Source organism: Patagioenas fasciata, chromosome 21, assembly GCF_037038585.1.
Source record: "Patagioenas fasciata isolate bPatFas1 chromosome 21, bPatFas1.hap1, whole genome shotgun sequence".
In the NCBI taxonomy this organism is placed as follows: Eukaryota; Metazoa; Chordata; class Aves; order Columbiformes; family Columbidae; genus Patagioenas; species Patagioenas fasciata.
Window position 1 is genome coordinate 5,672,391 of NC_092540.1, and position 17,248 is coordinate 5,689,638.

The 17,248-nt window shown below is 52.5% G+C and overlaps 1 protein-coding gene across 1 annotated transcript in view; it reads right to left on the minus strand.

Moving 5' to 3' along the window:
- KDM5B (lysine demethylase 5B) overlaps nucleotides 1–15,884 on the minus strand; it is a 59,227-nt gene extending 43,343 nt beyond the window's left edge. The window contains exons 1-2 of the mRNA XM_065854366.2: nucleotides 15,467–15,884; nucleotides 2,040–2,117 (exon numbers count right to left, since the gene is read on the minus strand). Of these exons, the coding sequence (XP_065710438.1) occupies nucleotides 2,040–2,117; nucleotides 15,467–15,604 (216 nt within the window). The 5' untranslated portion in view covers nucleotides 15,605–15,884. The remainder of the gene's footprint in view (nucleotides 1–2,039; nucleotides 2,118–15,466) is intronic.
- Between the last annotated feature and the right edge of the window lie 1,364 nt (nucleotides 15,885–17,248).

The following is a 17,248-nucleotide window of genomic DNA, read 5'->3' on the forward strand; positions in this document are numbered from 1 at the left end:
CTCATTCCCCAACTTACACTGGAACCTGGGGTTGTTCCTGCCCAGATTCAAGACTCTACACTTGCCCTTGTTCTATTTCATTACATTTTTCCCCGCCCAACTCTCCAGCCTGTCCAGGTCTCTGATGGCAGCACAGCTTCCAGTGTCAGCCACTCCTCCCAGCTTGGTGTCACCAGCAAACTTGCTGACAGTCACTCTATTCCCTCATCCAAATCATTGATGAATATATTGAATAATCCCAGCCCCAGCACTGACCCCTGAGGCCCTGCACTGGATCCAGGCCTCAACTGGACTCTGCCCCATTGACCACGACTCTCTGGCTTCTTCCCTTCAGCCACTTCCCAGCCCACCTCACTGCCCGCTCATCCAGACCGCACTCCCTCAGTTCAGCTGTGAGGATGCTGTGCACACTGTGTCCAATGCCTCACTCAAGTCAAGGTAGATCACGTCCACCGCTCTGCCATCATCCATCCATCTTGTTATGTCCTCATAACAGTCAATGGCGTTGTTCACACATCAACAAATCAAACCCCCAAAAATACACCCAAAAAGATGTTTTCATTAGACCTTTCTACTCTGAACTACATTTGTTTCATTTTTATGGCTGTATACCAGTCGGCACAGGGAAAGCCAACTGGTATGTTTGCACAGCAGTTCAAACAGCAGGATATTTCAACTGTTGCTGTGTTGAACAGTAGTAGCTTAGACTTTGACACATTTAATTGTTATCACATTTTCTCTTTTTAGGGTAAAAAAGGCCTTGTCTCTTCAGACTGGCTTGCTCTCAAGCTCCCGAGGTAGCTCTGAAATAGCTCACATCCACACAGATCTTTATTTTTTAGCATCCATAGCCAGCGTTCGAGCCCATACTCTGTGGCCAGGAAGGCCAATGGTACCTGGGGTGGGTTAGAAGGGGGTGGTCAGTAGGTCAGAGAGGTTCTCCTGCCCCTCTGCTCTGCCCTGGGGAGACCACACCTGGAATATTGTGTCCAGTTGTGGCCCCTCAGCTCCAGAAGGACAGGGAACTGCTGGAGAGAGTCCAGCGCAGCCACCAAGATGCTGAAGGGAGTGGAGCATCTCCCGTGTGAGGAAAGGCTGAGGGAGCTGGGGCTCTGGAGCTGGAGAAGAGGACACTGAGGGGGGACTCGTTCATGGGGATCAATATGGAAAGGGGGAGTGTCAGGAGGATGGAGCCAGGCTCTTCTGGGTGACAACCAGTGACAGGACAAGGGGCAATGGGTACAAACTGAACCACAGGAGATTCCACTGAAAGAAGAGAGGAAACTTGTTCCTGGTGAGGGTGTCAGAGCCTGGCCCAGGCTGCCCAGGGAGGTTGTGGAGTCTCCTTCTCTGCAGACATTCAAACCCGCCTGGACACCTTCCTGTGGAACCTCAGCTGGGTGTTCCTGCTCCATGGGGGGATTGCACTGGATGAGCTTTCCAGGGCCCTTCAACCCCTGACGTTCTGGGATTCTGTGAAATCAAGTGTCAGGAGAAAAATCGGGCAAAGTCACCGTCCTTCCAACTCACACCAGCAGTAACTTAAGCAGGACCCCTGGCCAATCCCTTATTTTAGCCGGAATTCATGGGAGCAGTGAATGAAATTGCTCGCAACCAGCGAATTTCGCACCAGCTGAATGCGGATTTCGTAATTGTTTCTTCTGAATGGCTTGTTATTTTTAAAGCACTCTGTAAATGTTTCATCTCTCCTACTTTTCAAAGATGCTTCACTTGTGCAAAATGCAGACACAAATCTATGGCACTTGAGAATTTGAGTTTAAGCACTTATAAGCACCTCTGTGTGGAAAAGGTCTGAATTACGTTCCTTTAATGAGCGTTAACTTTACTTTTTATGCTTGATGTGTTTTTAACTAAATTCTGATACAGATGAATTTCTGTGTTGACTAAAATCTGATGTTTGGGGTCCCGAGTGCTGTCAGGTCACGTCAAACACAGCTCGCAGTCACTGGAAAACGCCACCTCTTAGAGAAGTAGTTAAACATTTTGAATTAGAAACAACATTCAGCTTTCCAGTTTACCTCCAGTTCATTGAGCCTCTGGATCCTTGGTGTAAAGTGAAGCTTATCAACATCACATGCAAATGGAGGCTGCCAGTCCTGGAAAAAACAGAAGAGTTTCATCAAAAGACCAGGAAAATAAAGGAAAATTCTACATATGCCAGTCTATATGCTGAGGCCTGAAGCATGAAGTCTCTGTGGCTTCCAGACCCTCCTCAGGCCTAAATGTGACCGCATGTGCCCCCCTGCACGCACCCATCAGCCACCCCATCCCACCCGCTGTGGTGAGCTCTGGATCCACCCTCCCCAGGGGGGCAGCTGAAAGTGCAGAACAGGGCACAGACCCCATCTCACGACCCAGGTTGGTCCCAAATGAGAACCGCATGACAGCCGAGGGACAGTGAGAGCAGAATCCCAGGAAGAGGTGCTGCTCTGCAAGTCAACACTGTTGGCACATGTTCAATTTTGTCAACGACAAGTTGAACATGAGCCACCAGTGTCCCTGGAGCCAAGAGGGCCCTGTGTCCTGGTGCACCCAGCACAGCACGGCCAGCCGGGCAGGGGGGATTGTCCCGCTCTGCTCTGCGCTGGGGCGGCCTCACCTGGGGCATTCACTGTGTGCAGGGCTGGGGACACAGGAGAAAAGGAGATAAAGCTACCAGAAAGTGTCCAGAGGAGGCTGTGAAGCTGGTGAAGGTTTGGAGGGGAAGCCGGATGAGGAGCAGCTGCACTCCCTGGGTTTGTTCAGCTGGAGCAGAGCAGACTGAGGGCAGAGCTCATGGGCTGCAGGTTCCTCAGCAGGAGCAGGAGGGGCAGGGCTGAGCTCTTCTCTGTGACAGTGACAGAGCCCAGGGAATGGCAGCAGATGTGCCAGGGAGGGTCAGTGGGACATGAGGAAAAGGTTCTTCACCCAGAGGTGCTGGACACTGAACAGGCTCCCAGGGAGGTGTCACGGCCCAACCTGACAGTGTTCAAGAAGAGACTGGACAACGTCCTCAGACACACAGGGTGACCTGTGGGGTGTCCTGTGCAGGGACAGCAGTTGGACTCCATGATCCTTGTTGGTCCCTCCAGCTCAGGACACTCTATGATTCTAAGTCAATCCACCCAGCACCTTCACTGGGAATAACAGCAACTCAGTTCCAACTCGGACAGGACGCCACTTGTCTCATCCAATTCATATTGGTACCACACAAAAGGCGAAGTTTCATAAACCCTGATCCAAACTGTAGCGCCTGCCTCCATCCAGAAGATTAACACTGGTAGCAGAGGCTTTAGATGTTCACAAAGGACGAACGCAGCAGTTAGTGTTCATAAACGCCGGTCTCCAAAACCAACAGCAGCTGCACTAAAACCATTTTTTAAAAAACTTATTTTCTTAATTCCTTGTCTGCAAACATTCAGGAACAGCTGGAATATTACCAATTAAAACCAAGATTACTACCTTGACAAAATACCTGCAACCGGTAGTGTTATTTATAAATAACCGCCACAGAGCAATTTCATCCTTTACATCTCTGCCATCTATCACATGCCGTTGGTTTGCCAATACGCAGCTTCCCTAAACCAAATTAGGTTTGATTTAAACTTGACAGTCATTTATTACATATAAAGCCACCTTATTATCACTAATTACAGAATAATGTGCATCAGAGCTACTGAGAATGGAGTAAGACAAGAGCTTTCTACCAGGAAAAAGAACATCTAAGCACCTGCGGACTGGGGCGACTTCAATAAGATCAGCGTCACAAGCAGAATACTTGTTGTTTTAGCAGATTTACAAAGCAATTATCTTACAGACAAACAGCCGGGCTGAATTCTGGATTATGTGAACCCCACCATGTCAGTAGAGCAAACCCATGGGGAACCAGGAATGTTCACAAGATGCAAGAGTCACCGAGAGCACGGAAAACCCGAACAGCAAAGAGCAACATCAACCTAGGTGACTAGGTTGACTAATCCAGACCTCTAAATTACCAATAAGAGAGAAGCTTTCTGATCCTATAAGACGTTTTCAGCACATCAAAACTTGACAAGACCAGGTTGAAATTAAGATTTGAACTGGAAATTAGATGAGAATAGGGGGGTTGCAATGACAAATTATCAAGAGGATAGTCAATCCTCAACCAGTGCTTCTCAATGATTCCTGTTCTTTCAACCACAAAACTAAGGCTGGTGTCCAACAGCACGATGTTATTAAGCTAACTAGGTAAAGCTAAACCTACATTTTTGTTTGCCAGGCTATTAAATTCAATGAAAATTGCAAATCTGATGGAGAAAACATCTGATGTTGTTTGCCAGTGTCCTGATATCCAATGGCCCCCAAAGTACAATGAGAAACATGACTGGGAGCATTCAGGGCAAGATTTAAGTGTTGTGCTTCAACCCAGCACATCTGACTTCCAAGCTGGACCGACTGGTCCCAACATCAGGCACAAGTCTGGAGTTTGTTTGGGGAGGACAGGAGATGGGCGACCAAAGCAGGCAAGGACACAGTGGAAATGACACACACAACACCCACGGGACATTCGGGAACCAAATTAAATTGCTGAAGGGAGAGCTGTGAGATCCCAAGCGCTTTGCTGAGGCTGAGAGCACAAATGAAAACAAAGAGGCGTGTGCTGAGGGACGGCTTAGCTCAGTCATCAGCCAAGGTTCTCGCAGGTGGGCAACGCATCACCCCAAACCAGGATCCTGTACTGAGGATCTGCAGAGGACAAGGAACAGGAATATGAGGGGCAAGAATTCATCTCACACTCAAAGAAATAAAGATACAAGGGTCCCAGGACAGACGCAGACCTCAGAGCCACTGCTGGAAAGCAGCCTTCTTTAGACAAGACAGAAACCAAGGTTGTCCTCTCCGTTTATGAAAGCAAATGAAGTTGTTTATGTGCATTATCTTACAAAAATACCTCACTCACAACACGGTGCACCAAAAACATACTCCTCACAATTAACTGATTGGCGCCAGACATCTCCTGTTTATTACTGACAGGGGCATGTTTTGGGAAATAAGGCTGAGAGAGTTGGGGTGTTCAGCTGGAGAAGAGAAGCTCCGGGGAGACCTTAGTGCAGCCTTTCTGGACATAAAAGGAGCCATTAGGAAAGATGGGGACAGACTTTAGAGCAAGGGCTGTTGCCATAGGACAAGGGGTAATGGTTTTAAACTAAAGGAGGGAGATTCAGGTTGGACATCAGAAAGAAATTGTTGGCCCTGAGGGTGGTGAGAGCCTGGCCCAGGCTCCCAGAGAGGTGGTGGATGAACCATCCCTGCAGACATCCCAGGCCAGGCTGGACGGGGCTCTGAGAAACCTGAGCTGGTGAAGATGTCCCTGTCATGGCAGGGGTGGCACTGGGGGAGCTGGGAAGGTCCCTCCAACCCAAACTGTTCTATGATTCTATTAAATTATTGGCTTTTTTGGCCAAAGACACTTGCTCTAGCAAAGCACTAGTTTTCCAGTTCATCAGAACAAGTAACACAACCCCAGACAACACAAGCTTCCAGCACAGGTATTTTCTACGCCTTGCAGTTTAGGTTTAATGATACTGAATGAATGTTAAACACAGCAGAAGACTTTGATGGCACGGCGGCTGCTTCGCAAAGAGCAGCTTTGGAAACTCAATCTATTCAATAGAGGCCTTTCAGCAGACGGGTTTTCAATCTATCAGGCAGACGGGTCCATCAACTATAAACACAAATTTAACAGCCTTAAAAGCGTTTTGTTTTGAGCCAGGAGAAAGTCATTGCAAGAACTTCTGCGGAGATCCAGTAAATTGACTTAATGAGAGGTAACGCTGGATTTCATCCGGCTTTTGACGTTTTTAAGCACGTAGAGCTGAGGAAAACTCATGCTATACATTATATAATAGGTCATATTAGATCATTATAACAAGACTTGTGACTTCAGAAACACACGACTGCATATCCCATTTATCACAAACCGTTCCGTACGACATTAGACACTGACAGAGCCGTTCACCATTTGGAGAAATTACAGCACGTATAGCAAACAGGCCACCCAATCACCGATTCATTTTCAACTCACAAATGGTTCTTTACTGAGCATCTGAACTATTCAAAATTGATATAACCAACGAGAATAATATTTGTCATTTTGTATTCCAGGGTACGGCAAATTCCTCAATTCCTAAACAAGATGCTTTCAACCCTTCCTCAATATTATTTCCCCAACAAAATCTCACATACATTGTGAAGCACAACTTACTAAGGCAAACGCGATGTCAGTTGAAAGCAGCACTAAGAGAGCCGTGTTTTGGAATCAGTGCCTTTATCCACCTTGCTGTTGCTCCACAAGAGGGAGCTGGTCGCGGCAAGGCTAATTCTGCAGGTCTGCTCCGCACCATGAGCGCTGCGGTGGAAGAGAAGAGCTCACACAAACCAGCCCAACGGCCCCGCTACCCTGGATTTGTGTCTGGGGAATCTGTGAGAACAGACATTTCCACCTGCAAGGTCCTCAAACCTCAATTTCCAAAACAACCCAGGAGTTTTTACACCGCTCAGACTCATCCGAGCTGACTTTGTTGCTTTCTGTTGTCCATACATGATCGATCAGAGTAAACCTGAACACAAATCCATGCCAAAGATGAGTCTGATATCAACATTTCAAACTTTGCGATAAACTTTTTAGATTAATTGAGCTGTGCACAGAACCCCAGAATGTCAGGGGTTGAAGGGCCCTGGAAAGCTCATCCAGTGCAATCCCCCCATGGAGCAGGAACACCCAGCTGAGGTTCCACAGGAAGGTGTCCAGGCGGGTTTGAATGTCTGCAGAGAAGGAGACTCCACAACCTCCCTGGGCAGCCTGGGCCAGGCTCTGCCACCCTCACCAGGAACAAGTTTCTTCTCACATTTAAGTGGAACCTCTTGTGTTCCAGTTTGCACCCATTGCCCCTTGTCCTGTCACTGGTTGTCACCCAGAAGAGCCTGGCTCCATCCTCCTGACACTCCCCCTTTCCATATTGATCCCCATGAATGAGTCCCCCCTCAGTGTCCTCTTCTCCAGCTCCAGAGCCCCAGCTCCCTCAGCCTTTCCTCACACGGGAGATGCTCCACTCCCTTCAGCATCTTTGTTGCATCTTCATGCATACGTCAAGAACCGCAGTAATCTTTCAAGTAGTAACGCAAATTACAAAGGGTCAGGAGAACTATTTCTGTACCATTTTGACATTCCTCCTTCCAGATTTGTTGCTGCAGGGATCCCAGCCTTCAGAGAATTTCAGCTGGTAAACCTTGCGCCTCATCCAAACTCACTCTCTAATTAAAACTGAACCACCCCCACCCCCTTGAATTCAAGGGAAGAAATTACCCCGTCTCTGGGAAGCTGTTCTACAAGTTGGTTGGCTTCGACTTTTCTTCCCCTTATCCCTATTTCGTTTTTAAGCAAATATCTTGTTTACTGTCCAAGAAGCCATTCACGAAAGCTTCCTGCAAGCAACGTTTCAAGCCATTTTTCAATAAACAAATACTATTTTCTTCTCTTTACAGAACCAGCTTTCCAGCCCCACAAATAAAGACTTTCCTCAGGCTCTTTTCTGAAACCTCTCCTATTTTTTCCCCCAGCTTTTGAAAACTGCGAGTAGCGTTTGAGTTGCAATCCCTCCGACGGCAGCCACAAAAAAGGATGTCACTTCCATTCTTTTGCTAGACAGCGTCTCATAGTAAGATCCAAAAGAATATCTTAGCGATTCTTGCGAGGGAAACACATATTCATTCAGTTAACTCGAGCGATTCCCGCTTCCCAGGATGCCCACCCTGCGAGCGTGACCTACATTCTTTGTTCCCCGATCTCTGATCTCGCTGGCGAAGGTGTGAGGTGATTGCTGATCCGGAGGGAGGGAGCGGACGGTGACTCCCGAGGTCCCTTTCAGTCGCACGGTTTTACGACTACATTAAAAAACCCACTCGAATGAAACTCGGGTGGCAGGATGGGATGGGATGGGATGCGCAGCACCGTTTGTCGCCCCGGCCATGTCAGTGGGTCAGCCACAAAGCCCCCTGTGCAACGGGAGTTAATCCCTCCCTGACCCTGTTACAAGGCTGCCATGAGCTGGTAACTCCAGGCAGCAGCCAACCTCGTTTGTGGTGACAGGGGCTTTGCTCGGTCATTCCGAGTGTAGGTGATTTTTCCAACAAAAACACTGAATTCCTCCTTGCTAAGAAAGGGCCCTGAGTGCTGCAACATACCCAACACACAGAACTCTTTGATAACGTAAGCTTGGCTGAGTATTTCTCATTTGAGACAAAATCGGGTTCTGTTATGTACTGCACACTAGCAAAGGAGAACAAACAAACCAGAAATCAACTGCAGCCAAAGACGAGCTTGTGATGGGAATCACCTCTCAGGATCCCAGTGCTTCTGTGCCAGCTCCAAACTTGGAGACAAACAAAAGCTGAGGTGAACTGGAGATGATTCTCAAGCATCAGGGCAAGCTGCTCCTAGGAACCCAACAGCAGAGTACGGGAACTATCCATAGGGTTTGAACATCAGTACAGAACAGACAGCAGGGGATCCGCACAGCAGACACCAGCCTTCTCTGCACGGCCGGGACTGCACGCACAGAACAGGTACAGAGGCTCTGGCAGCACCAGGCAACAACAAGCAACGTAGCGGCAGCACCGCAGGGGCTGGGGATGCAGCGGGGTCACCGCAGCCGGCGGGGGATGCAGCGGGGTCACCGCAGCCGGCGGGGGATGCAGCGGGGTCACCGCAGCCGGCGGGGGATGCAGCGGGGTCACCGCAGCCGGCGGGGGATGCAGCGGGGTCACCGCAGCCGGCGGGGGATGCAGCGGGGTCACCGCAGCCGGCGGGGGATGCAGCGGGGTCACCGCAGCCGGCGGGGGATGCAGCGGGGTCACCGCAGCCGGCGGGGGATGCAGCGGGGTCACCGCAGCCGGCGGGGGATGCAGCGGGGTCACCGCAGCCGGCGGGGGATGCAGCGGGGTCACCGCAGCCGGCGGGGGATGCAGCGGGGTCACCGCAGCCGGCGGGGGATGCAGCGGGGTCACCGCAGCCGGCGGGGCCAAGATCCCCGATTCGGTGCAGAGACTGGCAGCTGAGCATCCCCAGTTCCCCGGCCAGACCCAGCTTTCAAACCTACACGTTAAGCCCAACCTAACTCAGATTAAGATCCGAATTTAACAGCCATCCTGGAAGAGACGCGGAGCAGCACAGACGATGCTGCCGGCTCTGCCCATCCATGGGCTCCGTCCGTCTGCAGCCGCAGAGCCTCCGCTCACCATGGCTCTGCCAGGAACCCCCGCGGCTTCGACCGCTGCGACCGCAACCGGCTGCTGCTCCCACAGCACCCTCCGCTCGTGCTGCTGGGGTTCGTTTTCACTTGTAAAGCACCTATTTTCAGTGAAGAGCATTTACTTACACAGGCTGGATGATCCCAGAAGTTGTCCCTGGTCTCCCGAAAGCACACACAGCATCGCCCAGATATAACTCAGTAATGTAGGCAGGAGAGAAGCCCCATCCAAATGGATGCACAGACATAAATCAGCGCCATTCACTGGCAGCTTTAGTTTCAATGCTGAGGAAGGGAGTTGCATTCAACTTCTAATTTCAGCTTTTCGCTAATTGACACTGTTTATCTCGAGTTAAACAAACAAAAAACTGCAAAATCTCCCCAAAGCTGCTGCTGCTATTGCCCTGCATAGAGAGTTCCAGACCAAATCGCTGCACGTCGATGAGGTTCATAGGGACAGTGTTGGGTCAACAGCTGGACTTATGAGCTTAAAGATCTTTTCTAACCAAAGTGATTCTATGATCTTAGACTTTCAATGAGCTTAATAGAGAGTCAAAAACCCCTCCCTGGAAGAGGCCAAGCCAAGGACTGGGACATTCTCACCATCCTCTGAGTAAGCCCCAATATTCCAGCGTTTCCCAAGCGCAGGAACATTCCCCAGGTGACCGCACTGCACAGTGGGAAAACACTGCTCCTTTTTCCTATTTTCCTATTAGCTAATGATCAAAGGAGACCATTAAATACCCTACTATGAATTTACCTCATTTCACCGCACAACCCCTGTACTGAACACAACAAATTCTTCATTTAAAGTAAAAACTTTCTGCTGAGCTTCACTGACCGATCTATTTTTCTTCCCAAGGATTTGACAACGTGTGAACAGGAACCTCAGCACTAAGACACCTCTTGCCATAAACCCGCCCATTCCTGAGCCAAGGGGCAAACCCCCCATCACACTTCAGGGTTTTTTCCCCCTGATCGCCCTCCCAATTAAAACCCCGTGCCTGTGTGTCCAAACGAACCCGCTGGTGCTGAGCAGGACCCAGTGGTTCCAGCGCTTCTCATCGAGATCAACACAAGACGCCGTACCCAGGACTTTCTCCACTTTTGTACTGTAATCGAGTTCTCTCTGTTTCACAGAATCCCAGAATGTCAGGGTTGAAGGGCCCTGGAAAGCTCATCCAGTGCAATCCCCCCATGGAGCAGGAACACCCAGCTGAGGTTCCACAGGAAGGTGTCCAGGCGGGTTTGAATGTCTGCAGAGAAGGAGACTCCACAACCTCCCTGGGCAGCCTGGGCCAGGCTCTGCCACCCTCACCAGGAACAAGTTGCTTCTCATATTTAAGTGGAACCTCCTGTGTTCCAGTTTGCACCCATTACCCCTTGTCCTATCACTGATTGTCACCCAGAAGAGCCTGGCTCCATCCTCCTGACACTCCCCCTTTAGATATCTGTAAACATGAATGAGTCCCCCCTCAGTCTCCTCCAGCTCCAGAGCCCCAGCTCCCTCAGCCTTTCCTCACACGGGAGATGCTCCACTCCCTTCAGCATCTTGGTGGCTGCGCTGGACTCTCTCCAGCAGTTCCCTGTCCTTCTGGAACTGAGGGGCCACAACTGGACACAATATTCCAGGTGTGGTCTCCCCAGGGCAGAGCAGAGGGGCAGGAGAACCTCTCTGACCTACCGACCACCCCTCTTCTAATGTGCGTATTACCAAATCAAACAGATCATCACGATCCGCTTCCTGGGCAATTCTCTGCATTAATTCCTGGTTTAGCTGGGGATGTTTTAAAACTCCAACTCCAGAACCCTCAAAGCTACTCCAAAAGAGAATTGGTTTTAGTCCATAGTTTAACGAAGGGGTTTGAGGTTGGTTTTGGTTTTCTTTCCATAAAAATGAAAATAAATCAAGCAGCTGAATGAACAGCCAGAGCAGACGCTGCTTAAACCAACGCTGCTCCTGAAAACACATCCCTGGAGCAGCAGTTTTGGTTCTCCGGCGCCCTTTGCCTTCTCACCACTTGAGTTTTGTTCAGGTTACACTTTACCAAACTCCTCCTTTCACCTGCAAAACTCCCCTGACACTTCTGACACTTCTGACATTTCTCCATCCCGCCTCTTGTCGTCCGATCCGTTTAAAAATCCTCCAACAGGGGCAGTATTCTGAACGCAGTGTTTTCTACTCTCATTCTACCACGGAGGCAAAAACATCCCATTTCCACTGAGAATCTCAAGAGCCGCGTTCCCAGTCGAGCCCAAGCGTCCGTTCCACCATCACACACACAGGTTCCCGCAAGGATCCCCAGTCATTTTCCTGCAATCCATCCCGCTCTAATACTGACTCAGGCTCCTTTGTTTCTAAATGCAAAACCTCACACTGAGTTCTACCGAAGCGATTACTGTTCCATAACATCCACTGTTTATCGGGCAATCGAGATCCCAGGCGATCTAGCTGGAATAACTCCTTTTGTTCTAATGAAAAGTAGATACTCTTGGCTTGAGGTTGCGAAAGGAACATTTCCTTCATTACAAATCCTCATATAATAATTTGTGAGGTATCAATTTTGCACAATAACAATTATTATAATTAGAATACTGAAACACACTCAATTTATAGATCTCAGATCATGACAACACAACTGACTTCACCAAATAGACCGACTTTCTAACCTTAAGTTGTTAGGCAGACCTAAGGGGGCTTGGAGGCCTCGACTGTACTTCACCATATTCATATTCTTTAAAGCAATGAAATTTAGCCTGAATTTTCTCAATTTTCTTGGGAGAATTCCAGTGCTTCTAGTGTATTGTACAACACTGTGTATGTTGAAACGGATTAATATGCTAAGTAAGGTTTAGGTAATTGTTGTTTGCTACTTCTTCATAGCAGCAAAACAACTGCAGAACGAAGCAAAACGAGAAGTTCATTCTCAAGATTTTACCTTTGATCCTCAAAGCCAGACTTCAAATTTGTTAGACTGTTGGCTTTCATTAATTACTATTAACTACCTACTTCAAATAACGACACCATTCTCAGGCAGTTCCTCACTTCATTCCTCCAAAGGCCCCCGATAATGTGCGGAGCGCCCGTCCAACCTTCTGGAGCACAAGGCCACCGCTCGACACGCCGAGTTCTGAATAAACCACTGATCCACATCACCACCTAGAGAAAAATCTTAATAAAGGATGTTTTCAGTTCACAGAGGAAAATTCTACGGACAACACAGCCTGCAAAGGGCTGCAAACAAACTGTACAGCATCCGCTTCTCTGCATCCACCTCCCACCGCCGGTTCAGCAGCGGAGCCCACGGATCTCTAATTAACGTGGCGCATTAACGACCAGAAGCAGCAGCCGCTGGTAAAGCCCGATGTCTCACCTCGACGCTTTGCTGCCAATGGGAACATCCACTCAGGCTTAATACAGTTCGTAAAAAGCCTTTGCTTTGCTGTTCCATGTCACAAAAACAAGGAGGGAAGATGGTTACTGTCGCACCCTCTACCAGACAGGGTCCCACAATCACCCAAACAACAGCAAAACCAAGTCACCAGTGACCAGTGGAACAAACCAAACTGGAAGGAAAAGGTAAAAAGCTTATGGAGCACCCAAGTGGAAACTGCTACGCAGAAATTACACCTCAGGTTATATTCCCAAACGTCCTTTCATCCCATGAACCTGCAACCACCACTGAGGATCCATTGTCTTCCACCCAGACGTCTACAGACCCTCATCTACCTCGATACCCCCTCAACACACACAAGAGAAACCATCTCAAACGTGGTTTTCTGCGTGGTTACCTGGTGTCCAAGTACTGCCAGCAGAAAGGTACCAGCCAAAGAGACAACGCTGGTTTCAGAGAGCAGAGCTCTCCTCTTCACAGGCCACGGCTGACCCACCAACGCCAGCTCAGCACTAACGGCCTCTTCATGGGCACAAATTCATCAGCTGATAAAGAACCGGCAGAGTTTAAGCTACAATAACGCCAGCCCAGCAATCAAATGTTTAATTGCTTTTTGGGCAGCTCGCGGTGCTGCGGACCTGCTCACCGGCACAGGCTCCACTTGGATGCACCAAGACTCCAAACCTCGGCCATCGCTCCGTGTTGGAACACACATCGTTTTGGGAAGAGATCGGTAGAGTTGGCAGCTCACAGTATTATAAACCACACCGAAAAGAACAACAATTGAATATTCATCGCATCTCCTGTGTTCAGGAGGAAGGGCAGGAACTACGTCAACTCCCCGGCTGGTGCTGGGGGGGTGGAAGGGCTCCCCCTATGCCGGTGAACCAACAACTGCGCTTGCACGAGTCACCCAGCCATGAGCCGGGTGGGTGAGCCGCGGGAGCCGAGCTCTCAGCAAACCCAGGCCCCAACAGCCATGGGTGTTCAGCCCTCAGCAGCTCCAACCGCTTCCATCCTGCTTCTAGACACATTCAGTCTCATAAATGCACAGATATCAGCTCTTTAGGAAGTGAGGATGAGGGTGCCAAAAACTGAGTTGCAATAAGTAATTCATTCCTTAGGAGAGCTGTTCATTTATGAGTCTCTAACAGATAACACAGCCTACAAGAAACCTTTCTTATAGTGTTTTGGTTTTCTACGCAAGCAGCCAAGAAACACGGGTGAGATTATTTGTTTCCAACAGATCACAAAAGAAAACACCTCTATAAAAATTCTGTTCTGGTCACAGTTGCTGAAATACTGATCATACACAACCCCAAAGGATCATTCGACTCAAAAATATTACATAAGTTCATTGTTGGCTGTATAATGAAAACCATCTTACCCCCTTAACTGTGTCAGCATCTGCATGAAAGGGGGCACTGGCATTTTCTACCTAGACAGAAATTCAAGAGCGTTCTTGTGTGTTCCCAGCACTGCAAGCCGGGACTCTTCCTCCAGAGCTCAGAAACACCTTCCCCTCCAATGAGAATCACATCTTTCAATCTGCTGCAAACATTTCTATCACCTCAGAGAGCACAAGCTACTTCTCTTTTAACTCCGAAGGAAAAGGATGGTTACCACCGGGAGTCCCGCTAACGACCAAAACGCAAAACTGAGGAGTGCGTGCTTCCCAACATCACTTCTCCGAACTCAAAGTCTCGCTCGCAAAACTTAAGTCTGCGGAAATGTTTTGTGGGCTTCACCTCTCGCTGGATGAGCCGGGAGGCTCTGAGCTGCCGTTCTGGTCGCTGCCATCGCGTTGGCTCCCTCGAGCCAGCTGCACCACCCCGACCTGCACCACCCTCCGCTCGCAGAAAGAGCGATTCGCTCCAAATAAAGGTGAATCACATACTCTTGCTCATGAGGTTTTTACTCTAGGAAGCCCCTCTCCTCACCGGTGCGGTTGTTTATCGCTTTAAGAGAACTAACAATTATGACTACACAAACTATCTCTGCGCTATTTCTCAGTAAATTGAGTCAGCCAACAAAAGAAAATCAGCTTTCACACCCCACTTTTGAGCTCACACCACCATCGGTAGCGATGATGATGATGGAGACGAAGGCTTATTACTCTTCCCACTGTGTGTTGCATTCTAAAATGGTGGCCATGTCTGCCTGGGCTTCAGCTCGCAAAAGGCACCAGCCCAACTCGCAGCTGCGGAGTTTGCTGGTGTCCGACTGGAGGGAATGGTGCCCGTGTCACCCGGGGCAGGCCCGGGGAGCCCCGCGGGGCCGGGGGGGCCGCTCCCCGCAGCCCCAACACGGCCACAATGCCAACATGGAGGGCAACACCCCGCAGCTGCCTCCTGCGGGGCTCGGCCCGGCCCCCGCTCCCCCGGCCCCGCTCCGGCCGCGGCTCCGGCCAACTTGTAACTTTCGGGGCCGGAGGAGCGGGAGGCCGGGTCGGGGAGTGCGGGGAGGCCGGGTCAGTCCCGCTCGCACCCCGCGGCCGCTCCGGCTACTTTCCTGCCGGGCAACTCCGGCACTTGGGAGCGACTTTGCTGGAGGGGCCGGGCCGGCAGCCGCCCCCCCCAGCCCCGCGCCCCCCGGCCCAGGGGCGCTGAAACTTCAGAGCGGCGGAGGAGGCGGCGCCGCCTGCCCGGGGGTCACCGGAGCGCCCCGGGGGCAGCGGAGCGGCCGCCGGGCTGAGAGGGGGAAGGGGCGGGTTGGTCGGCGGTGCGGGCCGGGCCGGGCCGCCACACAAAGGCCGTTCCCCGGCGGCGCCATGCGGGCACTCACCGGCGGCGGCCGCACCTTGCAGATGCCGGTCTGCTCGGCGATGGGCCGGATCTTGTGGATGAAGGCGAAGGGGTCGGCGAACTCCTCCCAGCTGGGCTCGAAGACGGGGCACTCGGGCGGGGGCAGGAACTCGGCCATGGCCCGGGCCAGGGGCCGCTCGCCGCCGCTGCCGCTCCGAACAATCCTCCAACAGCCGCCGAGCGCCGCTGGAACGGGACGTGCACCTCCGCCGGGAAGAGGGGCTGGGGGGTGGGGGGGGGGCAAAGAGCTAGCGAGAGAAAAAGAGTCCGCCCCGGCCTGGGCGGGGGGAGGGGGCGGCGGCCGCCCCGCCCCGTCACGCGCCTTTGTGAGGGGGCGTCGGGGCCGGACCCCAGGGAGCGTTCGGTGCCACCGGGGCGGCAGCGCTGGCCTGTGTGGCTGTGGCGGGGACGGGCTGGCGGAGCTTCCCTCCGCTGACCAGGCCGCGGCCGCCGGGCCGCTCTCAGGCCGTTGCCCGAGCTCAGCGCTGAGAGGCCGATAGGCACCGAGGCCTCGGGAGCGCCGCTCACTGCCGCCTCCCGGGAGCCCGCCTGGCCTGGCCGGGCCTCAGCCCCGCGCACCCCCCGCTCCGGGACCCCCACACGGGCGCCTTTGTGCGGAGCCCTGCGCCTCAGGCCCACCCGGCCCTTCTGGCGGCCGCTCCCCCCAGCACCGCTGGTTCGGGAAGGCCCCTCACTGCTGGGCTCCGCACCCGCCGCCCGGGCAGCACCGTTCCCCAGTGGCGCGGGCCGCTCTTTACGCACTCGCGGGGCCGGAGCGCCCGGGGCCGTTAAACGGCCTCAGCGTCGGCGGCTGCACATGGACCGCCGGCCCCTCGCAGCTCTGTTTACATGCGCGGAGGAATCCGCCACAGCTGACAGCCACCGCCGGCCGGCGCTTCTTTTTTTAAAGAGCCTCTCCGCTCGCCGCCATTGGCTGCGCCGCCGGCGCGTCACGGGGGGGCGGGGCCACGGGGTTCCGCGCGCCCGCATTGTCTGGGCCCGGCCCCGCGAGGCCGCCGCGAGCCCCGGGCGGCCCCGGGCCCTTTGTCCCGCGGGGGGGCCGGGCCGGGCCCATTGTCCTCCCGCCGCCCGGGGGGGAGCGGAGAGCGCGTCCCACAGCCCCGGGGAGGCTCCCCCGCCGTTAACGGGGACAAGGGGGCTCCCTTAAGGGAACACAGCGGGGGGGCACGGTGAGGTGTCGCTTCTCCCGTTCACCGGGTCGGCGGGCGCCCCCCAACCCCGCGCCGAGGGCTCCCGGTGCGGCGCCCCCGTCCCCCTGCGGTGCTGGGGGAGGGGCGGCCCCGCCGCCGCAGCCGCCGCCGCACGTAGCGCACGTGCGTGCCCGGGAGGCCCCGCCCCTTCCCGGCCCCGCCCACCCGCCATTTGCCGCAGCTGGGGGGGGGAGGGACACGAGTGGGGGACACACGGGGGAACACCGGGACCCTCCGGTGGGTTCCGGGGACACCCGAGGGGCTCAGGGCATAAAAGCGCCTGATTATTGTTGAAAATCTCTGCACACACAGGAAACCTTTGTGCTGTCACAGCCTCCAATTAAATTAACATCTCAACTTTTCAGACAAACGCACAAAGCTCCCGTGGTAATTTTTAATAAAACTGCACTTAACGACCTACAAGTTTGAATAAAACGAGGGATCTTCACTAATTCGTGAATAAAGTGGTTGAAAAGCTCCAAACGCACAACAGCAGCCGGTGATTCCGAGCCCCTCAGGTGATTCAACGGCTTGGAAGCCGCTGCCGCTTG